We start from the raw sequence: 24159 nt of genomic DNA on the forward strand, positions 1-24159 counted from the left end.
AACCTGCCTGGGGTTTGGCTGATACCTCTTCCGCAATCTTAGATCTGCATTGCTCTCTAGGCCTCTGCCACTGCTAGTCCTGGAGACAGGACTCCTGGGTCCCATGTTGTCCCCACCCCCTCCCTACCAGGGCACCTGACACACACGGATAGGAGTCCCCGGGCGGTAGCGACCCCAGGATTCGCTCCAACTCTGCTCCAATGTTTTTGTGTACATAGAACAGGACACGCAGGGCTGGAAGGGAGGTCAAGGCCCGATGAGGCCACAGGTTGGGATATCACAGCGGGGGGGTGGGGGTGGGGGGAACAAGGCTTCAGAGGGGAATGGCTGAGTCAGCTGCTCCAGTTTCCATGGAAACCCATGTTTTCACAAGTAACTATCCTCCCTGCAGCTACCAAAGCTGCTGGGAGAAAGAGCCAGCATTTGGGGTAGTGAGGTGCGGGGGGGAGGAATTGGCTCCATCCCCTTCTCAGCCAGGCACCCGCACCTCTTTGACATGCGGCCCCTCATCCAGGGAGAAACTGGGCCGACTGGGAGAGCGGGCAAAGGGATCCTCGTCCCACTGTTCCCCAAGATGGGCACAGCCCCACTCCCATTCTGGCCAGGCCCCCCCAGGCAAGGATTCAGCTGCCCGGGTCCCCGACTAGCCGGCCCGGCCCCGTCTCCAGGAAAGGGGCTTGTGGTCTCACCGAGGCCCCGGGCTGTTTGGATACATCAGCTGCCTTGGGTCCCAGCCCATTTCTGGAGAGATTGGGGGTCTGGAGGGCGGAGGGAAATCCCCCAAGCCTTGGTCCCAGTCTTTAAAGGGGCAGTCCCGCGGGGAAAGGCTCTAGGCCGTAGCTGGCAGAGGCCACGCGAGGCCACGGGCCAGATTTGCTCCCCGGAGCTGCTGGGAAAGACCCGGCCCACCGCCTCCTACCCGAGGAGCGATCCCCGCTGGGGCCGGACTGTCACCACCCACGCGACTCCACCGCGGACCGCAGGATTAAATCAGACCGGCCTCCAGGCAGGGGCGCTGGGAGGTCAGGTCAGACCTTCCTGCAGCTGGAACCTGGGTCCTTTGCTCTGACCGTGGGCCTTGGACCCCTCCCTTCTGGGGGAGACCGGCCCCCGGGTCCATGGGAGGGGGCTTTTACATCGTGCTCTGAGCTGACAGCATCTTGACTTGGGCAGAGAACGACTGTTTGTTTATAGCAACCCACCCGTCCCAGTCCCAGCAGATTTTAATAAACAAGCCAAAACCGAATGCAAACTCTGGCCCAGGGCTCAGGCGCCAGGCTCCCCTGTCTGGAGTGGTGCATGTGTGTGTGTGGTGGGGGGGAAGATGGGCAGTCAGACGGGAGTGTAGGCAGGAGGGGGCAGCAATCCTGCCCCTCCCCACGGCCCCACGGAAACAGGCCTCACGGCCACGGCTCGGTGCGGCGGCTTTATTATCTGGTTCCTAAAAAAGGGGAAGGCATCCCCAAACTCAGTAACAGGAAGCCCGGGGCTCCGAGCAGGGCGGCCACCGGCCCAGCACCTCGGGGGGGACCCCCGGCCGGGAGCGGCGGCCAAAGTTCGACGGGGAGAGAGTGTCAGAGGGGCCGCCGGAGGCCGGAGGGCGGAGGGCCGGGGGTCCGGGCGCCAGCTCAGTCCCCAGGAGCCCGGTGGGCGGCACAGTCCCCGGCCCCCGGTGTCCTCCCGGCGTCCGGTGCCCGCCCGGCGCCCGCCCTCAGGGCCCCAGCTCCAGCTCCAGCTCCTCCAGCTCCTCCTGCAGCGCCCGCCGCCGCGCCACCTTGTCCAGCTGCTCTCGGCTCGGCTGCTGGATGGCGCCGGCCTCGATGCGCTGCTGCAGCTCGTCCGCCTGGCGCAGTTTCTTGCGCAGGCTCTTCAGCTTGCGGGCCTTCTCCGAGGCCCCGGGGTCCAGGGGGGCCGCGGGGCCACCCGGCTCCCCCAGCGTCACCTTCTCCAGCGTCCGGCTGAGCGCCTCCCCCGCCCCCTGGTCCGGCTGCTGCTGCTGCTGCCGCCGCTTCTCCTTGCGCTTCAGGTTCCGCCGGGCTGTCCGGGAGAGGCCGGGCTCGGCCGGCTCGGGGCGGGTCCCCGCGGGGGTCCGGGCCGCGGGGCTCAGCCCCGGGGGCAGCTCGGGTTTGCTCTTGAAGAATTTCACATATTTGTTCTCGTACCTGAGGCGGGGGTGAAGGGCGGGGGTCAGGGCCCAGAGCCCGGCCCGGCACCCCCACCCCCTGCCCTCACGGGAGGGGCTCCCCCACCCCAGCCGGAAGCACGCCGGGCGGCAGAGGGCACCGGCTCGGGGGAGAGATGAGGCCGGCCAGCGGCGGCACTCTGGGCACCTGGGAGGGTGGGAGACGCCGGCGGCATCACGTCAGGCGATAGAGGGCACCGGCTACAGTGGGAGATGATGCCAGCCAGCAGCAGCACGCCAGCAGCACGCCGGGTGGCAGAGGGCACCGGCTAGGGTAGGAGATGATGCCAGTCAGCAGCAGTATGCCAGATGGTAGGGGGCACCGGCTAGAGTGGGAGATGCCAGCCAGCAGCAACACGGCGAGCGGTAGAGGGCAGCGGCTAGGTTGGGAAGTGATGCCAGCCAGCAGCAGCAGCAGCAGCATGCCGGGTGGCACTGGCTAGAGTAGGAGATGTCAGCCCTGCACCCCTCACGGCCATATCCCGGTCTGGACCCCGGTAAGCCTGCTAGTGTAGGGGCAGTCCGGGGACTCAAATGCATACTCCTTCCCTGATCCCCCCAGCCCCTCTCCCAAGCGCTCAGTAGAGCGTTCTGCCCACAGCATTGCTTAATATATACCGTTCTTTGTTTGGGAGCTCCCCCCTCCCCGGTCCCGACCCAAGATCCAACCGATCAGGCTGGGGTGGAAATCCAAACTCACTTCTTCCCTCATTTAGGGCCAGCTTGAGAGCCTCCCCCGCCCCCCGCTCCCATCCCAGGCCCCGCCTTGAACGTACACGGGCACTTCCTCCTGGGGCACGTAACCCTCCTTCACCTTCCGCTGCTTCCGCCACGTGCCATCGGGCCGCTGGGTGGACGCGATGTACTTGCCTGGAGACAGACAAACATCAGACCGGGGTTTCTGTTATATTGTTGCACTGTTCCCTCCCAAGGGTTATTACAGCGCTCTGCACAAGGTAAGCGCTCAATAAATACGATGGACTGACCGACCGACTGCCCCACGCTCCCTACGCCTAGCACAGCGCCCCAGAGCCAGGCCTCGGCCCCCGGGGCTAAACTCCAACGGCAGGGGTGCTACCATCCAACAGGGATTTGCCTGGCCCCGTGGCTTCCCCCTACCTGAAATTTTAGCGTCTGTCTCCCCAGCCCCTCGAGGGTAGGGACCCTATCGACTACTTCCATTGTACTCTCCCAAGCACTTAGTACAGTGCTCTGCCGTAGAGTAAGGGGGTTCGATAAATACCACTGGTGATGATGATAGGGATGATGATTGATGTCTGTCTCCCCGCCTCTAGGCTGTAAGCTCGTTGTGGGCAGGGAATGTGTCTGTTTATTGTTGCCTTGTACTCTCCCAAGCAATTAGTAGTCCTCTGCACACAGTAAGCGCTCAATAAATACGACTGAATGAATGAATGAATGAACGAATGATGCTGTTGGACAGGAGGGGATGGAGGGAGAGGAGAGAGGGCAGGTCCCCACTATGACCCCCTCCACCCCAGCAATTCAATTCCCATTCCTCAGCCTCTTTCCCTACCTCCCAAACCTGCTCTTACTACGTTCTAATTGGCAACGGGTCTAGCTTCCCTCCAGGACCCCTGACGCCCGACCGCCCCACCCTTTCCTACTCTATACCCACCCACCCGCAGACCTCTACAACAAGTGACCGGAGAAGCAGCGTGGCTCAGTGGAAAGAGCCTGGGCTTGGGAGTCAGACGTTGTGGGTTCTAATCCCTGCTCTGCCACTTCTCAGCTGTTGTGACTTTGGGCAAGTCACTTCACTCCTCTGTGCCTCAGTTCCCTCACCTGTCAATGGGGGATGAAGACTGTGAGCCCCACAACCTATTACCTCGTATCTACCCCAGCAATTAGGGCAGTGCTTGGCGCATACTAAGCGCTGAAGAAGTACTAGCGAGAGAGAGGGGGAGCGGAGCGGTGCTTCCGCCTGCATTTCCCCGCTTCCTGGGCTCTGCGATTACTCAATTACTCAGTGGTCGGGGGGGTGGAGAAGTGACCACCTCCAGGCCGGTAGCCCGGGGCCACCTCGGTGGGCAGGGGCTGGAGACCGGCTACCCGGGAGGGACTGGACGTTCCGGTACGGGGGTAAGGGAGAGGCCGAGTCCTAACGACGGGGACAATGAAGCCCCATGATGGGGGGCAACGAAGGGGACGGGAGAGGCGGGGCCCAAGGGGCTGGGGTAATAATAATAATAATTATGGTATTAGTTAAGTGCTTGCTGTGTGCAATGCACTGTTCTATGCACTGGGGGTGGATACAAGGTGATCAGGTTGTCCCACGTGGGGCTGACACTCTTCATCCCCATTTTCCAGATGAGGCCCAGGGAAGTATTTGTTAAGCGCTTACTATGTGCAGAGCACTTTTCTAAGCGCCGGGGGAGACACAGGGTCATCAGGTCGTCCCACGTGAGGCTCCCAGTCTTCATCCCCATTTGACAGCTGAGGTCACTGAGGCCCAGTGAAGTGAGTGGGCCAAAGTCACCCAGCTGACAGGTGGCAGGATTCGAACCCACGACCTGTGACTCCCAAGGCCGGGCTCTTCGCACTGAGCCACGCTGCTCCCTTACTGCCCCGCCCCCCGCGAGGCACCAGTCCCCCAGGGCCCGGGGGGGGGGGGGGGGGGGAGAGGGCAGAGGGGGAAGACCGGAAGAGGGGGGACCCGAGGCTTTGGGTGACCGGAAGGGGGTAAGACCGGAAGGGGGCGCAGTTGCGGCGCGAGGTGGAGAATGAATGAGGTGGGCGGGCCGGGGGGCGGGGCCGGCGGAGGGCCGAGCGGAGGAGGCCCGGGGCCCCGGAGCGACGGACGCCCCCCGGCCGCGTCCCCCTCTCCGGCCCCGAGCGGGGGGCGCGGGGGCGGGGAGGGAGAGGCCCCGCACCGCCCGCACTCACCCCCGGTCTCGTCAGTCACATAGGGAGTCGCCATCTTGGAGACGAGAACCACTTCCGGCGCGAGGGAGCCGGGGCCGGGCCCCCTCCGCGGCCGCCGGAAGTGGAGCCTCGGCCACCGCCATCTTGCCCTTAAAGGGGCAGAACGGGGCGTTTGGAGGGGACCTGAGAGCGTCGAGTTGAGGGGGGGGTCCCCCCCGTCACCCCCAACCTTCCCATCCCGGGGAAGGGGATGGGAACAGTTTCCTCTCCGTGGAAAGGGGGGAGGGGCCGGGCGGCCGCACGCCCTGCACCTAGAGTTTGTTGCCATGACAACTCCTGGGGGCGCCCACGTGGGTCAGCCGAGCTGAGCCCAATGGGCGGGGGACGGTCCTTCTCTGCGGTCCCACTCCAAGCGCTTCGTCCAGTGCCCCGCACATAGTAAGCGCTCCGAAAAGACTACTGAATGAATGACGGGGGTCCGAGGAGACGGGTGAGCCTCGTCCCGCCCGGGGCCCCGCTCCGCTCGCTTATTCTCCACGGGGAAGGGCGGGCCTCGGGGGCCTCGCCCCGCCACCCCGGGGGGAAAGGAAGGGGTCCGGGCCCGGAGGCTGCCGTCCCCGGGGGGAAACGGGGGTCTGCACGGTCACCTGTCCCCGCGGGCTGGCCGCTCCCGTCCATGGCAGGGTGAGCAGGGCGGGCGGGGCGGTGTCCTGCCCCTTCCCGAGGCCCCAGGGGCGGGGTGGGCACTCGGGAGGCCCTGCCCACCGCAGGGAGGAGGAGGAGGAGGAGGAGGAGGAGGCTGGGGCACCCGCGGCCCGAGCGTGACCTCGCCCGTCCCCCCTCCCCGGCGGACCCCCAGGCCCTTAATTCACGATGGCATTGGGTAAGCAGTTACTATGTGCCAAGCTCTCCTCTAAGCGCTGGGGAAGATAATAATGTTGGTATTCATCAAGCGCTTACACTGTGCAGAGCACTGTTCTACGCGCTGGGGGAGATCCGGGGTCATCAGGTGGGCCCACGGGAGGCTCCCAGTCTTCACCCCCATTTTGCAGATGAGGGAACCGAGAAGTGAAGTGACTCGCCCACGGTCACACGGCCGACAAGCGGCAGAGCCGGAATTTGAACCCATGGCCTCTGACTCCCGGGCCCGGGCTCTTTCCAATGAGCCGCACTGCTTCCCTAATACAAGGATTCAAGTGGAAAGAACCCGGGCTTGGGAGTCAGAGGTCATGGGTTCGAATCCCGCCTCCGCCGCATTCGTTCATTCAATAGTATTTATTGAGCGCTTACTATGTGCAGAGCACTGGACTAAGCGCTTGGGATGGACAAATGGGTAACAGAGACGGTCCCTGCCCTGTGACGGGCTTACAGTCTAATCGGGGGAGACGGACAGACAAAAACAATAGCGATAAATAGAATCAAGGGGATGATGGCATCTGTTAAGCACTTACTAGGAGCCAAGCACTCCTCTAAGCGCTGGGGAGGATACAAGTGGAAAGAGCCCGGGGTTGGGAGTCAGAGGTCATGGGTTTGAATCCCGACTCCACTGCTTGTCAGCTGTGTGACTTTGGGCAGGTCACTTGGCTTCTCTGGGCCACAGTTCCCTCATCTGTAAAACAGGGATGAAGACTGTGAGCCCCACATGGGACAACCTGATCGCCATGTATCCCCCCCAGCGCTTAGAACAATGCTTGGCACATAGTAAGTGCTTAAAAAATACCACCATTATTATTATTATTACAAGGTGATCAGGTTGTCCCCCCGGGGGGCTCAGTCTTAGACAAGGAGAGCCTGGGCTGGGGAGTCAGAGGTCAAGGGTTCGAATCCTGGCTCCGCTACTTAATAATGTTGGTATTTGTTAAGCGCTTACTATGTGCCGAGCACTGTTCTAAGCACTGGGGTAGACACGGAATCAGGTTGTCCCACGAGGGGCTCACAGTCTTCATCCCCATTTTACAGATGAGGGAACTGAGGCACCGAGAAGTTAAGTGACTTGCCCACAGTCACACAGCCAACAAGTGGCAGAGCTGGGATTCGAACTCATGAGCCCTGACTCCAAAGCCCGTGCTCTTTCCATTGAGCCACGCTGCTTCTACTTGGCAGCTGTGTGACTGTGGACCAGTCACTTCACTTCTCTGGGCCTCAGTTCCCTCCTCTGTAAAATGGGGGTGAAGACTGTGAGCCTCACGTGGGACAACCTGATGACCCTGTATCGACCCCAGCGCTTAGAACGGTGTTCTGCACATAGTAAGCGCTTAAGAAATACCAACATTATTATTATTATTACCAGGTTGTCCCCCGTGGGGCTCACAGTCTTAGAGAAGCAGCGTAGCTCAGTGGCAAGAGCTCGGGCTTGGGAGTCAGAGGTCATGGGTTGGAATCCGGCTCTGCCACTTGGCAGCTGTGCGACTGTGGGCAAGTCACTTCACTTCTCTGGGCCTCAGTGACCTCATCTGGAAAATGGGGATGAAGACTGAGCCTCATGTGGGACAACCTGATGACCCTGTTATCTACCCCAGTGCTTAGAACAGTGCTCTGCACATAGTAAGCACTTAAATACCACCATTATTATTATTATTCCCCCCATTTTACAGTTGAGGGAACTGAGGCACAGAGAAGTGAAGGGACTTGCCCAAAGTCACACAGCTGACAAGCGGAGCCAGGATTTGAACCCACGACCTCTGACTCCCCAGCCTAGACTCTTTCCACTGAGCCCCCCCCCCCCCCCCCCCCCGCTCCCTTTTGGGGGCTGGCCCTGGCGGAACTGGTTTGTCCAGGATCCTGAGCGAGGCAGATGCAGATTCCCACCACTGGGCAAGGACTGGGCAACAGCTGGAGTAGATACAGGATAATCGGGTTGGACACAGTCTCTATCGCACCTAGGGCTCCCAGTCTCAATCTCTGTTTTACAGGTAACTGAGGCCCAGAGAAGTGAAGTGACTTGTCCAGGGTCACACAGCAGACATGTGGCAGAAACGGGATTAGAACCCAGGTCCTTCTGACCCTCAGGACCGTGCTGTGTACATTAGGCCACACTGCTTCAAGGACTGCAGTAGGACTGGGCCTCCTCCTCCCCCTGCCCTGCCCGGCCCAGCCCCAACTCCCTCAACCCTCCTGGGACCTGCTTGTTCCCAGCTGTTGGGCAAGTCCTACTTAAAAATCCCTACTTAAAAATCACCTCCTCCAAGAGGCGTTCCCAGACTGAGCTCCTCTTCCCCCTCTACTCCCTCTGCCATCCCCCCTTTACCTCTCCGCAGCTAAAGCCTCATTTTCCCCTTTTCCCTCTGCTCCTCCACCTCTCCCTTCCCATCCCCACAGCACTGTACTCGTCCGCTCAACTGTATATACTTTCGTTACCCTATTTATTTTGTTAATGAATTGTACATCGCCTTGATTCTATTTAGTCGCCATCGGTTTTTACGAGATGTTCTTCCCCTTGACACTGTTTATTGCCATTGTTCTTGTCTGTCCGTCTCCCCCGATTAGACTGGAAGCCCGTCAAACGGCAGGGACCGTCTCTATCTGTTGCCGACTTGTTCATCCCAAGCGCTTAGTACAGTGCTCTGCACATAGTAAGCGCTCAATAAATACTATTGAATGAAAGTCACTTCCCCTCCCTGGACCTCAGTTACCTCATCCGTAAAATGGGGATTGAGACTGCGAGCCCCACGTGGGACAGGGACCGTGTCCAACTTGATTTGCTTGAATCCACCCCAGGGCCTAGTACAGTGACTCCCACATAGGAAGCGCTTAACGAGCACCATCAACAACAGCTTGGAGCCGGCTCGTGGCATTTTGGGCAGACCCCGCTAGGACGAAGACCGGCTGAGTCCTGGGTGGCCGGGATTTGAAGTACCCTGGGCGGCTGGGATTTGAAGCTAGTGGTGGACGGAGCAAGGAGAGGCGGTGGCCCAGAAAGGGGAGCTCAGAGAGCGGAGAGAAATTCATTTATGGGACAGGAACTATGTCAGACCTGGTAAACGTGCATCTACCCCACTGCTTAGGACACTGCTTGACACATAGTAAGCGCTTAAGTACCATAAAAACAAAAATTCTACTGTTCCTGAGCCTGTGCTGTAGGCTGCACCCCCTCTCCTCCCCACTCCTGGCAGAGACCCCCATGTTCCAACCCCCCCAAACTCAGCCTTGGTGTGGGATCTCGTTTGTGTGCAGCTCGGCTCACATCAACACCAGGTCCCTGGCCTTCGATTTATTATGATTGTTGTTATTCTTATTTTGGTATTTGGTAAGTGCTTACTTTGTGCCAGGCGCTGGAGTAGATACAGGATAATCGGCTTGGACACAGTCCCTGTCGCACATAGGGTTTGCAATCTCAATCTCCATTTTACAGGTAGCTGAGGCCCCCAGAAGTGAAGTGACTTGCCAGGGTCACACAGCAGACACGTGGCAGAAACGGGATTAGAACCCAGGTCCTTCTGACCCCCAGGACTGTGCTCTTTACACTAGGCCACGCCGCTTCAATTTCCAGCTCCCACTCTGCTCCTGCCATTTTCTCTTTGGCTCCCCTTAGTCCCCAACCTCACCTCTGCCCCTGTCCCTTCACTGTCCCCATTTGCTGCACTTCACCCTCCCAAACCCCTGGTCTTTCATTCAAATGTATTTACTGAGTACTTACTGTGTATGGAGTACTATACTAAGCACTTGGGATGGTACAATACAACAATAAACACACACGTTCCCTGCCCATAATGAGTTTACTGAGTCCTTCCTTTCCCTTTGCTCCTCCTCCCCTCCCTTTCCTTCCCTCTCCTGCCCTCTGCTCTTCCCCCTTCCCCTCCCCTCTGCACTGTGCTTATTTGTATATATTATTTATTACCCAATTTATTTTGTTAATGAGGTATATATCTCCTTGATTCTATTTATCTTGATGATGTTGTTTTGTTCTGTTTTGCTTTGCTGCCTGTCTCCCCCATTTAGACTGTGAGCCCGTCACTGGGCAGGGGATGTCTCTATTTGTTCCCGAATTGTACATTCCAAGCGCTTAGTACAGTGCTCTGCACATAGTAAGCGCTCAATAAAGACTATCGAATGAATGGAATGGAAGAGAGTCATTAATAGAAATAAATAAATTACAGATATGGACATAAGTGCTGCGGGTCGAGTGAATAAAGGAGCAAATCAGGGAGATGCAGAAGGGAGTGGGAGAAGAGGAAAGGAGGGGCATGACTGCCGGCTATAAGGAGGGAGGGCATTTAAGGCCAGAGGCAGGCCGTGGGTGAGAGGCTGGCGACGAGATGAGATCGAGGAACAGTGAGAAAGTTAGCGTTGGAGGAGTGAAGTGTGCCTGCTGAGATGTAGTAGAGAGGTGAGGTAGGAGGGACCAAGGAGATTGAGTGCTTTAAAGCTAATGGTGAGAAGCTTTTGTTTGACGCAGAGGTAGATGGGCAACCCCTGGAGGTTCTTGAGGAGTGAGGAGATGTGGCCGGAATGTTTTTGTAGAAAAATGATCCGGGCATCAGAGTGAAGTATGGACTAGAATGGGGAGAGACAGGAGGCTGGGAGATCACCAAGGGGAGTGATACAGTAATCAAGTTGGGATAGGATAAATGATGATTCCCCCCCCGCCCCCGCCAGGGTGGGCAAGTAACATGCCCACCAACTCTGTTGTATTCCAATTGTGGTGTTTGTGAAACATTCCTATATGCCAACCAGTGTACCAAGCACTGGGTAGGTACAAGATAATCAGGTCCCACATGGGGATCGTAATCTAAGTAGGAGGGAGAACTGGTACTCTCCCAAGAATTTATTATTAATAGTAACAGTAATAATAATGGTATTTATTAGGGACTTCCTTTGTGCGAGGCATTGTACTCAGTGGAGTGGGTTCAGACAAATTGGGTTGGACACAGTCCCTGTCCCACATCCCCACAGGGCAGTGGGGATGGAAAAGGGTGGGGGGGCGTGTGAGACCCTCTAGACTCCGAGTTTGGAATAGGTGGGGAATGTGTCTAGCAATTCTGCCATGTGAAAAGTAATATTAACAACAATAATTGTGGGATTTAAGCGCTTACCATGTGCCAAGCACGGTACTAAGCACCAGGGTGGATACAAGCAAATTGGGTGGGACGCAGTCCCTGCCCCACACGGGGCTCACACTCTCAATCCCCATTTTACAGATGAGATCACTGAGGCTCAGAGAAGTGAAGTGACTTGCCCAAGGTCACACAGCAGACAAGTGGCAGAGTAGGGATAAGAACCCACGATCTGCTGCCTCCCAGGTCTGTGCTCTGTCCACTACACCCTGCTGCTTAGTACAGTTCCCTGCACAAAACAAGGGCTCAATAAATACCATTGACTGATGACTGGGTGATAGCGTCCCTGCCTTTTTCTCCCTAACTTCCTGGCTCCAGCCTCTACCCCTTAAATATCCCTGCTTCCTCCCATCCGTAAGACCCCCTCCCCGTGGTTGTTTTGCCCACCGTTTGGGAGAAGCCATTGTGGAGGCAGGAAGCGAAACCAAACCCCGGCCGCCCCCGAGTTTTTAGGGACCCCGTCTTGCCAAGGGGTGTGGCCCCCGCCCCCGAGGAAGTTAAGGTGGAGGGAGCCGGGGGAGGGGGGCGGTTGCAAACGCTGTTGTTTTTTCCTCTCTTCTTTGTTCACCGTGTGGTTTCTCTTTCTTTCTGTTTCGGATGTGGTTGAAAAGCGAGAAGGCACCTGGGCCCGGTTCATACGTCGAGCCGATGGAGCGGGAGGAGGAGGAGATGAGGCAAATAGAATAAAAATCTGACATTGTACCCTCTAGGCTGCAGGGACCCGGGGTGGGGGTGGGGGCATGGGGAGAGATAGGATGGGAGCAGAATCAGTCAATCGTATCTACTGAGTGCTTACTGTGTGCAGAGCACTGTACAAAGTGCTGGAGAGAGGACAATACAACCGTGTTGATAGACACGTTCCTTGCCCACGATGAGCTGGCAGACTAGAGGGGATTACAGAAATTGTGGCCTAGTGGGAAGAGAATAGGCCTAGGAGTACGAGGACCTAGGTCCTAATCCGCCACTTCCTTGCTGTGTGACCTCGGGCAACTCATTTAACTTCTTTGGGTCTCGGTTCCTTCATCTGCAAAATGGGGAATCAAAACTGTTCTCTCTCCTCCTTGTGTGGGACCTGGTTATCTTGTATCTACCCCAGCACTTAGTTCTGTGACATCACAATGTCTTCTGTACAGAGACCCTTCCCAGCCGCAGGGAGATTGCAATCAGTCAATCAGTCCTATGTACTGAGAGCTTACGTTGTGCTGAGCATTCTCTTAAATGCTTGGGAAAGTACAACAGAGCAATCACCTTGCCCCCTCCTCCCTCACTTTGCTACTCTCTTACTACAACCCTGGCCGCACGCTTCGCTCCTCTAATGCTAACCTTCTCACTATTTCTCTATCTAGTCTGTCTCGCCGCCGACCTCTCAACCACGTCCTGCCCTTGGCCTGCAACGCCCTCCTTCTTCGTAGCTGACAGACAATGACTCTCCCTCCGCTTCAAGCTTATCGAAGGCCCATCTCCTCCAAGAGGACTTCCGTGACTAAGCCCTCTTTTCCTCTTCTCCCTCTCCCTTCTGCATCACCCTCATTTGGTCCCTTCGTTCATCCCCCGCTTCCCAGCGCCACGGCACCTACGTCCGTTCCTGTAATATATTTATTTATATCTATGTCTGTCTCACCAGCTCTCGTGGTGAGCAGGGAATGTGTCTGTTTATTGTTGTATTCTACTTTCCCAAGCACTTAGTACAGTGTTCCCCACACAGTAAGCACTCGATAAATACGATTGTTTGAATGAATGAATGAACAGAGTTGGTAGATATGTTCCCTGTCCACAACAAGTTTACAGTCTGGACGGCTGCAATCTAAATAACAATAATATTGGGGAAGGAACATGGCATGGTGTAGTGGCTAGAGCATGGGCCTGGGAGTAAGAAGTTCATGGGTTCTAATCCCGGCTCTGCCACTTGTCTGCTGTGACCTTAGGCTAGTCACTTCACTTCTCTGTGCCTCAGTTACCTCATCTGTAAAATGGGGAATAAGACTGTGAGCCCTATGTGGGACAGGGACTTTGTCCAACCTGATTTGCTTCTATCCCCCCCAGCGCTTTGTACAGTGTCTGGCACATAGTAAGTGCTTAACAAATGTCATTATTATTATTATTATTATTAATAAGCACTTACTCTATGCCAGGACCTTTTCTAAGCGCTTAGGTAGATACAAGTTAAATCAGGTTGGACACAGTCCCTGTCCCACATGGGGCTGACAGTCTTAATGCCCATTTTACAGATGAGGTAACTGAAGCCCTGAGAAGTGAAGTGAGTTGCCCAAGGTCACACAGCAGACAAGTGGCAAAACTCCTGAGTCCCTGGCCCCGTGTTCCATGCACTAAACCACGCTGCTTCTCCTGACTGTGTTGTGCTTAGTACAGTGCTTGGCCCGTAACTGGTGTTTAGTGAATACTACAGTTATGTTAGACAACACAATTATTAGGGGCCCTGGCTATAGAGAGACCCAACCCCCCCCAGAGAAGCTCAGGTCACAGAGACCTCCTCCCTGCCCTGTCCCCCAAAGAGGGGCCAAGGTGCAGATGCGAGAAACCCCGTGGGTCTAGGAAGGAAGGGATGATGGGGTGGGGGAGAATGTCACCCCAGGGCTATGGCCAAGCGCTTAGTACAGTGCTCTGCACATAGTAAGCGCTCAATAAATACTAATGAATGAATGAACCTTGTGGGTTATTGACTAGGGTCTGGGGGCAGGTCAAGCACAGGGTCCCTCAGGCCCTCTAAAGAAAAGCAGCGTGGCTTAATGGCAAGAGTCTGGGCTTGGGAGTCAGAGGACGTGGGTTCTAATCCCCACTCCGCCTCTGTCTGCTCTGTGACCTTGGGCAAGCCACTTCACTTCTCTGTGCCTCAGTTACCCCATCTGTAAAATGGGGATTAAAAACTGTGAACCCCACGTGGGACAACCTGATCACCTTGTATCGCTTAGAACAGTGCTTTGCACATAGTAAACGCTTAACAAATGCCACCATTATTATTATTTCACTTCTCTGTACCTCAGTGATCTCATCTGTAAAATGGGGACGAAGACTGTGACCCCCCCCCTCCTCCCCCCGTGGAACAACCCCATTACCTCGTACCTCCCCGGGCGCTTAGAAGAGTGCTTGGCACATAGTAAGGGTTTAACAAATACCATCGTCATTATTATCATTATTAAAGACAAAAAAAATCGGGCATGACTGTGCCTGAGGGGATGGGAGGCAGGAAAAGGAAGTCATCCCCCGCCCCCCCGCAGCACACACACACACACACACACAAAAACCACACACAGGCATGCACACACTCGGGACAAAGCAATTCGTAGACACAATGCTCCCAACTCATCTAGATTCCGATGAAGATCTCCACCCCCGGCAGCGTCTTTTGTTATTAGGTGCCTAAGGGGGGCGGGGAGCGGGTGGGCAGCCCCCCGCCCCGCAAGCCCGCCCCGGGGCCCGAGCCGGGGAGATCCGGGGGTGGGGCGGGGGGGGGGGGGTCCCCTAGACCTCCCTCGGCCACGCTGCCCCAATTTCGGGGGCCCGGGGTGCCCAAGCCGACCCGCCCCCCGACATCCTCCGCCCCCGCGCCTCGGGCAGCGGAGAGGAGGGAGATTCCGGGAAGGCGGGCAGAGGGCGGGCGGCGCCGTTCCCGCACCTCACTTCCATTGCGGGCCGGGGGTGGGGGGGACCCGGAGGTTAGAGGCGGGGCCGGGGGCGGGGGCACCCCGGGGGCCTCCCGCCCCGTCAGTCGGCAACCCTCGCCGCTCGCTCGGCCGCTGCCAGCTTGCCCTCTTGCCCAGGGCACCGTTGGCGGGGGGTAGGCCTCGCCCCCCACACCTATTGGCCATTTGGCATCCGACCAGTCCTGCCCGCCTCCCCGGGGGCCTCTCGAGGTCAGCAGGACCGGGGGCGGTGGGTCGGGGGTGGGGGGGTCTCCACGGCTCGGGAGATGGGGGGAAGGGAGGGCCAGGGGCGCGGAAGGGGGGCATTGGATTTAGGGGGTGGGGGTCCGGAAGGGCGGGATGGGGGTCGTGAGGGTCACCAGGAGGTTGAAGGCCCCGGGATGAGGGATGGGGACTCCGGGGGACCAGAAGACTGGGGGTTGGTGGGTGTCCCCGGGGGTCGCAGGGGGAGGCCCTGGCTCTGGGGTTCAGAAGAGCCGTGTCGCCCGCCCCGGAACCCGTGAGAAACTGCTCTTTAGAGGCAAGAGCTCGCCCTTGGGAGACAGAGGTCGTGGGTTCTAATCCCGGCTCCGCCACCTGTCTGCTGGGTGACCTGGGGCGAGCCACTTCACCTCTCTGTGCCTCAGTTACCTCATCTGGAAAATGGGGTTAAGACTGAGAGCCCCACGGATAACCTGATGACCTTGTATCCACCCCAGGGCTTGGTAAAATAGTAAGCGCTTAACAAATACCATAGCTATTATTATTCTCATGAAGGATCCAGAACAGTGCTTGGCACATAGTAAGCGCTTAACAAATACCATAGCCATTATTATCCTCATGAAGGATCCCGAACAGTGCTTGGCACATAGTAAGCACTTAACAAAAAACATTATTCTTCTTCTTATTATTCTCATAAATAATGCAGGTCGGAGGAGGGGCAGGAGGGAGGGCATGGTGGATGGGCCCCCCGGTTATGGGGGGCTTTCGGGGCCGTTGGGTGGCCTGGGGTGGGGCACGATGAGGATAAAGCTTGGCTTGGGCAAGAGCCCGGGCTTTGGAGTCAAAGGCCGTGGGTTCTAATCCCGCCTCCGCCACTTGTTTGCTAAGTGACATTGGGCAAGCCACTTTACTTCTCTGTGCCTCAGTTCCCTCAGATGGAAAATGGGGATTGAGACTGTGAGCCCCACATGGGACAACCTGATGCTCTTGAATCTACCCCAGGGCTAAGAACAGTGCTTGGCACATAGTAAGTGCTCAACAAATACCATCATCATCATTATTATTATTATAAAATGCTGGCGGGGCCCGTTGTTGGACAGGGATGGACTCTATCTGTGCCGAATTGTACATTCCATGCGCTTAGTACAGTGCTCTGCACATAGTAAGCGCTCAAAAAATACGATTGAATGAATAATAATAATGACATTTATTAAACACTTACTATGTGCAAAGCACTGTTCTAAGCGTTGGGGAGGGATACGAGGTGGTCAGGTTGTCCCACAGGGGACTCACAGTCTCAATCCCCTCTTTACAGATAGGTAACTGAGGCCCAGAGAAGTGTAGTGATTTGCCCATAGTCACACAGCAGACAAGCGGCAGAGTCGGGATTCGAACTCATGACCTCTGACTCCCAAGCCCGGGCTCTTTCCACTGAGACACGCTGCTTCCCTATTGGGGGGGGGGGGGGTCTGCAGCCGAGCCATTGATTCAGTCGTATGTATTGAGCGATTAGAGTGTGCAGGGCACTGTACTAAGCGCTTAAACCAGCCCCCCGCTACAACGCAGTCGGAGCCCCGGGCTGGAGGAGGAGGGGGCGGGCCCGGGAGGCGGGACCGTGTCGTCAAGGGAGGAACGGGGCGGCCCCCCCAGCCCTGTCCCGTCCTGTCCAGCCCTGCCCGTCCTGTCCAGCCCTGCCCGTCCGGTCCGGTCCTGCAAGGTAGAAGGCCCGGCTCGGGCTCCCCCGCTGTCCCGCTTGGGGCAGGAAAGCGGACGGGGCGGAGGGCGAGGGGGCACGGCATGGACCCCCCACTCCATCCCCAGGGATGGAAGCTGAGGGGCAGGGGGTAGCGGGCAGGGCGCCAGACCGAAGCCTGGGCATGGCGAGGGGCGAGGCCGGCCAGGGGTCCTGGGCCGCAGGCCGGGGATGACGCTCACCGGGCTTCCAGCGGCCTAACCGGGGCGGGGTCGCGGAGGGCGGGGGAGGGGCCCGTCCCCACCCGCCACCGTGCCCAAGGCCAAAGTCCCCGTTTGCGACATCCTCATCCACACCCCCCAATCCGCTTTATATTGACCCCCCTCGCCCTGCCTTTTAACAGCCAGATTCGGAGCGCAAAGCGCACGAACAAGAACATCTCCCCTGCATAATAACAATAATGATGAGGATGGTATTTGTTAAGCGCTTGCCGTAGTAATAATAATGGTGGTATTTGTTAAGCGCTTACTATGTGCAAAGCACTGTTCTAAGCGCTGGGGGGATACAAGGTGATCAGGTTGTCCCACGTGGGTCTCATGGTTTTAACCCCCATTTTTCAGATGAGGTAACTGAGGCACAGAGAAGTTTAGTGACTTGCCCAAAGTCACACAGCTGGCAAGCGGTGGAGCCGGGGTTAGAACCCATGACCTCTGACTCCCAAGCCCGGGCTCTTTCCACTGTGCCATGTTGCTTCTCTGTGCTAAGCGCTGTTCTAAGATCTGGGGAAGTTACAAGGTCATCGGGCTGTCCCACGTGGGGCTCACACTCTTAATCCCCATTTTCCAGATGAGGTCACTGAGGCCCAGAGAAGTGAAGTGGCTTGCCCAAGGTCACACAGCAGACAGGTGGCGGAGCCGGGATTAGAACCCACAGCCTCTGGCTCCCAAGTCTGTGCCGTTTCCACTAAACCATCCCTTAAAGTGTCCAGGCACCCCCCTCCCCGGCCTCCAATACACACACCATCTCCAGTGGCTGAAATTAGTTGTCAGGCCTCAGCCCAAATACCTGTCCTCCAGGGGTGAGGCTCCTGGCAGGTAAAATGGAGACCCCCCCCCCCTCCCCAGTTCCCCACGTCAGCTCCTGCTATTTGGGGGGAGGGGGGTTGGCGGGGCGTGGGCGTGCGCAGGGGCCTCTTTTCCCCAAACCTGGCCCCGCAGGGATGGGAGTGGGTGGGAGAAGGTGAGTCATGAAGTTCCGCTGCTGCCAGCCCCACCTTAATTCTGCCCTAACCCCAGTTCAGCCTGCTGGGGCCGAGGGGAGTGAGCTGGGGGCTCCTCCTCTGCCCTCATTTGGTTCCCGGCTGGGGAAACCAAGGCCCCAATGGGACACAGCCTATAGGGAGGGAGGCCTCAGGGATCCCAGGCGTCCTGGCCCTCTGGTCCTCTCTCTGCCCCCCAGCTCTTCCAGGCCCCAGGCACTGGAGCTTTCAGTTCCCACCCCCAAACTCCAGCTTCCTATTTGTTCCTGCCCCGCCTCCACCCTTCCACCCTGTTGCTGAACCCTCATTTTTAAATGCCAGAGTCCCAAGGCCGCTCCCTCTCTGGGGCCGACCATGGAGTATCTGGGGAAACGGGGAGCTGGTCCACCCATCCTCTACCCTTGCCCCATCCCTACTGGCTCTTGTGGGGACACACCAGCACCCTGGATTCCTCCTCAGCTCGGCTCTCCCATGCACCACAGTGTGATGACTATGGGGTCCAGGACCCCATTAGCCTCTCAGCCTCGCCCCTCATTAAGACGGGCTGCAGCCAGCTGCCAGACAGGAACAGGAGTGCTGCAGTGCCCCTGGGGATGGGGGACTCCCATCTTCTCCCAGAATCGCCCCCTCCCGTCCCCCTCACGCTGGGGAGCTTCTGTACTTACACAGCCATTTCTGAGGAGGGGGAGATTGGGTCTGGGGCTGGGAGATCTGGGGCTGGCGACACCAGGGGCTGGGGGAGCTAGGCGCATGGAAGGACCCCGGGGAGCTGAGGACAGGGAGCTGGTGCGCATGGCACAGCTGATAGAGCACAGGCCTGGGAGTGAGAAGGTCATGGGTTCTAATTCCGGCTCTGCCGCTTGTCTGCTGTGGGACCTTCTGCAAATCCCTTTACTTCTGGGTCACCTCATCTGTAAAATGGGGGTTGAGACTATGAGCCCCACGTGGGATGGGGACCGTGTCCAACCAGATTTGCTTATCCACCCCAGCGCTTAATTCAATGCCTGGGACATAGTAAGTGCTTAACAAATACCACAGTTATTATTATCTTGGGCATGGAGGGGCTGAGGACATCAGGAACTGTAGGGATGAGGGCTGGGGGAGCCAGGGCCACCGGGAGATCTGGGCCTGAAGTGGGTGGGGGAGCCAGCAACACAGTGGGTTTGGGCTGGGCACTTGGGGATGCCTGGAATTGGTTGGAGTTGGGAAAATGGGGGGCGGGGGAACCGGCGGAAATACAGGGTTCAATAATAATAATAATAATGTTGGTATTTGTTAAGCGCTTACTATGTGCCGAGCACTGTTCTAAGCGCTGGGGTAGACACAGGGGAATCAGGTTGTCCCACGTGGGGCTCACAGTCTTAATCCCCATTTTACAGATGAGGGAACTGAGGCACAGAGAAGTTAAGTGACTTGCCCAGGGTCACCCAGCAGACAAATGGCAGAACCGGGGAGGTGCAGGGAGGCCTGGCGCTGGCACGGAAGGGGCCTAGGACTGGAGAGGAGGCAGCTGTCCGCTGCAAGGAAGAACGTTCTTGCACCATTCCTAGTCTCGGAGGCTGCACAGACCCGAGGAGGAAGTGTAGGGCGGGAGCTGGAGTCCTGCCCCGGCCTGGCCTGGCCGGCCTGGCCTGGCCTCCTCCTCCTTCTCCTTCTCCTCCTCCTCCTCCGCCTCCTCCCCAAAATAACTCCGGATCGGGTCAGAGGGAGAGGGACTGCCGCCCCCTCCCCCAGGCTCTCTGCTCTGGCAGAAACTGAGGCAGGGGGGTGGTGCGGGAAGGGCTCCCGAATGTGCCCCTTTTCCAGAGGCATGGGATTGAAAGGATCTGGCACAGAATGCCCCCTGCGCCCCCGCAGGCTTGCAGAAAACTCGAGGCTGGGTTCTGCCTCTTGCGTCACGGAGAGTGGAGAGTGATGTGCAGAGCAGAACGTTGTGGTGGTGGTGGGGGTGGCCCTGGGGGCGGGGGTGCTCCTCCTCCTTCTCCTCCTCCTTCTCCTCCTCCTTCTCCTCCTCCTCCTCCTCCTTCTCTTCCTCCTCCTCCTCTACCGCCGCCGCCGCCGCAGTGAGCACCGCAGCCACCGGGCTGTGCCGGGGTGGGACGGGCAAGACCCCTGAGACCCTCAGACAGGCAGGCAGAGACCCTCCCAGCAGGCACACAGAGACTACTGAGGCAGACCCTGGGAGAGCCAGGGCAGAGACCCCTCACCCAGGGCAGAGAGATACAAGGCGGGGTGTGTGGGAGGGGGGATACCACCCCCCCGGCCACCGCCCAGCCGCTGTCCCTAACCCAAGCTGTCCCTCCCGTCCCCTCTACCTTCCTCCTGTCACCCCCAGCACAGGATGTCGGAGACCAAGGACTGGGCCACCCTTAGTCCAGAGGAGTTTGCTCACCTCCAGAAATACCTCGACTGTGAGTACCGAAGCCCCCATCCACGTCCTTCCCCCATCCGTGCCCCAGATCTCTCCCCGGCTCCCATAATCTTGAATTGCCCCAGCCCCAGTCCCTAACAGGGTCCTGAACCCAGGGGCCCCTGGGGACCTGCAGGTCATATTGCATATGTGTGTGTGTGTGTATTGGAGGGAGGGGAGGGGGGTCACATGAGCTGTCAGCTCCTTTCCAAACCTTTCCTCACGTTCCCTGGTGGGTGTGGGCATTTGTGTTTAGACATGTGTACATGGCTGTGGCTATCAGTTGGTATGAGTGTGTGTATGTTAGCGTGCCTGTACATGTGTGCAAGGCTGTGGGTGCAGGTTGGGATACGTGTATACATATGTGTCTATATCTTTAATTCTGTTTATCTGTTTTTGATACTATTGATGCCTGTCAACTTGTTTTGTTTTGTTGTCTGTCTCCCCCTTCTAGACTGTGGGTAGGGATTGTCTCTATCTGTTGCCGAATTGTACTTTCCGAGCGCTTAGTACGGTGCTCTGCACACAGTAAGCACTCAATGAATACGATTGAATAAATGAGTACCTGTGTGTGTGGGTGTGCTTAGTTCCGAATGCTAAGTGTTTACTGCATGCAGAGCACAGTGCTAAGCTCCTGGAAAGAAACAGTATGATAGAGTTGGTTGATGTAGTTCCTGCCCTCGAGGAGCTTAAAGCCTAATGGGGAAGACAGACATCCTGAGTGGTGTGTGGGTGTGTGGGTGTATGTGTGTGTGCGTGCATATGGGTGTGTTCATGTCTATATGTGCATGTGCATGGTGAGGGGCATCTATAACTGTGTGTGTTTATTCTGTGTGTGCATGTGCATGGTGAGTGTGGATGTGAATGTGCATGTGGTTGTGCACGTGTGTATATGGCTCTGTGTGTGTGTGTGTGCTGCTCAGTCCTTCCCTGCTGTTCCCCTGCCTGTCCGGGCCCCTGGGGAGTGGGAGGTGGGTCTGGCGAGGCCCCTCCCTCAGCTCCACACCGGTTTTCCCCTTCAGACTCCTCCAAGAAAGTCCAGGATGTGTTGGCGCTGTTCTCCGGAGACGGGGCCCTGGCCCAGCATCTACAGGGAGATGTGAGGCACCCCGGACCCCCCCACACCCAGACCCTGCCTGTCTCCCCAGCCACCCTCCGCCCCCCCCACTTCCTGCCAGTCCTCTGACCAATCACCCTAGGACTCCCCCCAGCCCTGTGACCTCTCACCCTGGGACTACCCGTCCCCCACTTGCAGCCCTGTGACCTTTCACCATGAGACTCCCCATGCCTGTACTAGCACTGTGACCTCTCACCCCGGGAACTCCCCCTCACCTACCCACCTAGGTCCCAGCAATGGAAGGGAGGCAGGAAGGAGAAGGCTTTATTTTCGCCTGTATTTTTTCTTTATTTTGTTTTTATATCTCCCTTGATGGCCACTCTTTCTTGCCCCTAGGCTATAGGGTACAGGACTTCCCTAGTCCACAGGGTATGAGGGCTCCCCCATTCTACAGGAATTGGGGGCCTCCCAGTCTATAGGCCTGGGGTTTCTATGGAGTACAAGGTTTTTCCTTTTGCTCCTAATCAATCAGTGGTGTTTATTGAGCACTTAGTGTGTGCAGAGCACTGTGCTGAGCACTTGGGAGAGGATGGTAGAGTTAGTAGACATAATCCCTGCCTCTGAAGAGTTTACAGTCTAGTGGGGGAGATAGAAATTAAAATAAATAGAGATGCGGGGGACAGCAGAGTATAACGATATATACATAAGGAATCTAGGGAGAATACCAAAGTACTTAAGGGTTACAGACACAAAATACAGAGGTAAAATGCAGAAGGGAGAGAGAATGCCAGGGGAGATGAGAAGTAAGCCAGGGAAGGCTTCCTGAAGGAGATGTGATTTTAATAAGGCTTTGAAGATGGGAGAGGGGTGGCCTGCTGTCTCTGAAGAGACAGGGAGTTCAAGGTTGGGGGAGGGGGGGGAGGAAAGGGTCAGTGGGGGAGAGACAGATTCTCCCTCTTGCCCACCAGTCTCTCCCTTTGCTCCCTTCGGTCTGTAGGGCTCGAAGTACTCTCTCCCTTGCCCCCCCAGTCTGTAGGGCATGAGGGCCTCTTCTTGCTCCCTCAAGTCTGTAGGGTATGAGGGTCTCTCCCCTGCCCCCACCAGTCTGTAAGGGTACGAGGGTCTGTTCCTCTTGCTCCCTCAGTCTATAGGGTACGAGGGGTTTCGGCTCTTCCTGGAGGCCTACCTGGAGGCAACCGATGTGCCTGAGGAGTTGTGCCAAAGATTGTTCAAGTCCTTCCAGACCCTGGAGCCTGGGAAGGCAGGCCAAGAACCAGGTACCAGCCTGGCCGGGGGCGGTGGGTGGTGGGCAGGGGGTTGGGGGGAGGGCTGGAACCAGAGCCGGTGGGACTGGAGCAAGAAGGGGTGGAACAGGGTGGCAAGGGCTTGGGATTAGAGGCCAAGGCCCAGTGTGGCAGGTTCGGGACAGAGAAACTAGGACTCAATAACTTCCCCCTCACCCCCTGCCAGTCAGGGTTCCCTGCACCCCAATCCAATGTCCCCCTTGTTTCAAGCAATGAATACTTACTGTGTGCTCTGCGTACTAAGTGCTTAGTAATGATGGTATTTGTTAAGCGCTTACTATGTGCCAAGCACTGTTCTAAGCGCTGGGATAGATACAAGGTAATCAGATTGTCCCACGTGGGGCTCACAGTCTTAATCCCCATTTTACAGATGAGGTAGCTGAGGCACAGAGAAGTCAAGTGACTTGCCCAAAGTCACACAGCTGATAAGTGGCAGAGCTGGGATTAGAACCCACGACCTCTGACTCCCAAGGCTGGGCTCTTTCCACTAAGCCACTCTGGGAGTGCAATATAACAGAGCTGGTAGACACATTCCCTGCCCACATCGAGCTTACAGTCTAGAGGGGGAAAGAGATATTAATAGAAACAAATGAATTTTGGATATGTACCTAAGTGCTGTGGAGCTGGGGGAAGGATGAATAAAAGGTGCAAATCTGAGAACGAAGGTGACACAGAAGGGAGTAGGAGAAGTTTCAGTGCCCCCCCGTTCCAATTCCCCCAACTCAATGCCCCCCTTGTTTCAATGTCCCCCTCTTCCACTGCCCCCCCAGAGCCATCCCTAGTTTGCCTCAATGACGTGTCCTGCTACTTCTCTTTGCTGGAGGGGGGGCGACCGGAGGACAAGCTGGAGTGTGAGTGTGGGGGTCCACAGGGGAGGGTCCTTTTGGGGGGAGGGGAACAGCGGGGCCACTGGGGTGGGTCTCTGTGTGGCCATTGGGGAGGGTTCCCAATGAGAGGGGGTAGGGGTCATGGCCCGGGGGTAATGGGACTGGGGGTCCCAGGGGGCGGGAAGGGGATGGGGGCCGAAGGGGAGCTCAAACCTCACGGCCTTCTCCCCTGCCCTGCAGTCACCTTCAAGCTGTACGACACAGACAGAAATGGGCTACTGGATGGTTCGGTAAGTTGGGGAGGGGGGAGCAGGGGTGGAGTTGGGGGGACGCCAGGGGAGGGGCCGGGCTGGGATAGCCCAGGTTCTGCTCCTCCCCAGGAGGTGGACCGGATCATCACACAGATGATGCGTGTGGCAGAGTATCTGGAGTGGGACGTGACTGAGCTGAGGCCGGTGAGGTGCCCCCGGGCGGCCCTGCCCAGGGCTGACCCCTCCCTCTCCCCCACTCCGCAACACCTTCCAGCTCCCTGACCCTCTCCCTGAACCCCCAGAGCTTGCCCCCCAACTACCCCCCGCCGAGTTCTGGCCCCCTCCAGCATCCTTCAGCTCCCTGACCCTCTCCCCTGA

General features: G+C 57.5%; 2 protein-coding genes across 7 annotated transcripts in view; one reads left to right on the forward strand and one right to left on the reverse strand.

Annotated features, from left to right (window-relative positions):
- Window positions 1–1411: 1411 nt before the first annotated feature.
- Window positions 1412–5784, reverse strand: PYM1 (PYM homolog 1, exon junction complex associated factor). Of its 2 annotated transcripts, none has more exons than XM_029073822.2 (3): window positions 5713–5784; window positions 2959–3052; window positions 1412–2162 (listed from the first exon to the last, which is right to left on the reverse strand). In XM_029073822.2, the coding sequence occupies exons 1-3, from the start codon at window positions 5741–5743 to the stop codon at window positions 1712–1714; spliced, it is 576 nt and encodes a 191-aa protein (XP_028929655.1). In that variant the 5' UTR covers window positions 5744–5784; the 3' UTR covers window positions 1412–1711. The 2 variants fall into 2 exon arrangements, with proteins under 2 accessions (XP_028929655.1, XP_028929654.1); XM_029073821.2 differs by lacking the exon at window positions 5713–5784 and adding an exon at window positions 5087–5393 and having other exon boundaries at window positions 1413–2162.
- The window catches only part of DGKA (diacylglycerol kinase alpha), a 29209-nt gene continuing 10567 nt past the window's right edge, over window positions 5518–24159 (forward strand). Inside the window, exons 1-7 of one of the 5 annotated variants that reach the window (XM_029073816.1) lie at window positions 5518–5555; window positions 20268–20343; window positions 21365–21441; window positions 22544–22676; window positions 23474–23554; window positions 23771–23820; window positions 23911–23985. In XM_029073816.1, the coding sequence (XP_028929649.1) occupies window positions 5529–5555; window positions 20268–20343; window positions 21365–21441; window positions 22544–22676; window positions 23474–23554; window positions 23771–23820; window positions 23911–23985 (519 nt within the window). In that variant the 5' untranslated portion in view covers window positions 5518–5528. Of the gene's footprint in view, window positions 5556–14408; window positions 14493–14853; window positions 14991–16674; window positions 16699–20267; window positions 20344–21364; window positions 21442–22543; window positions 22677–23473; window positions 23555–23770; window positions 23821–23910; window positions 23986–24159 lie in introns of those variants that run through there. The other 4 variants (XM_029073818.2, XM_029073817.1, XM_029073820.1 and 1 more) reach the window with 4 other exon arrangements.

The sequence above is a fragment of the Ornithorhynchus anatinus genome, chromosome 10 (genome assembly GCF_004115215.2).
Source record: "Ornithorhynchus anatinus isolate Pmale09 chromosome 10, mOrnAna1.pri.v4, whole genome shotgun sequence".
Lineage (NCBI taxonomy): Eukaryota > Metazoa > Chordata > Mammalia > Monotremata > Ornithorhynchidae > Ornithorhynchus > Ornithorhynchus anatinus.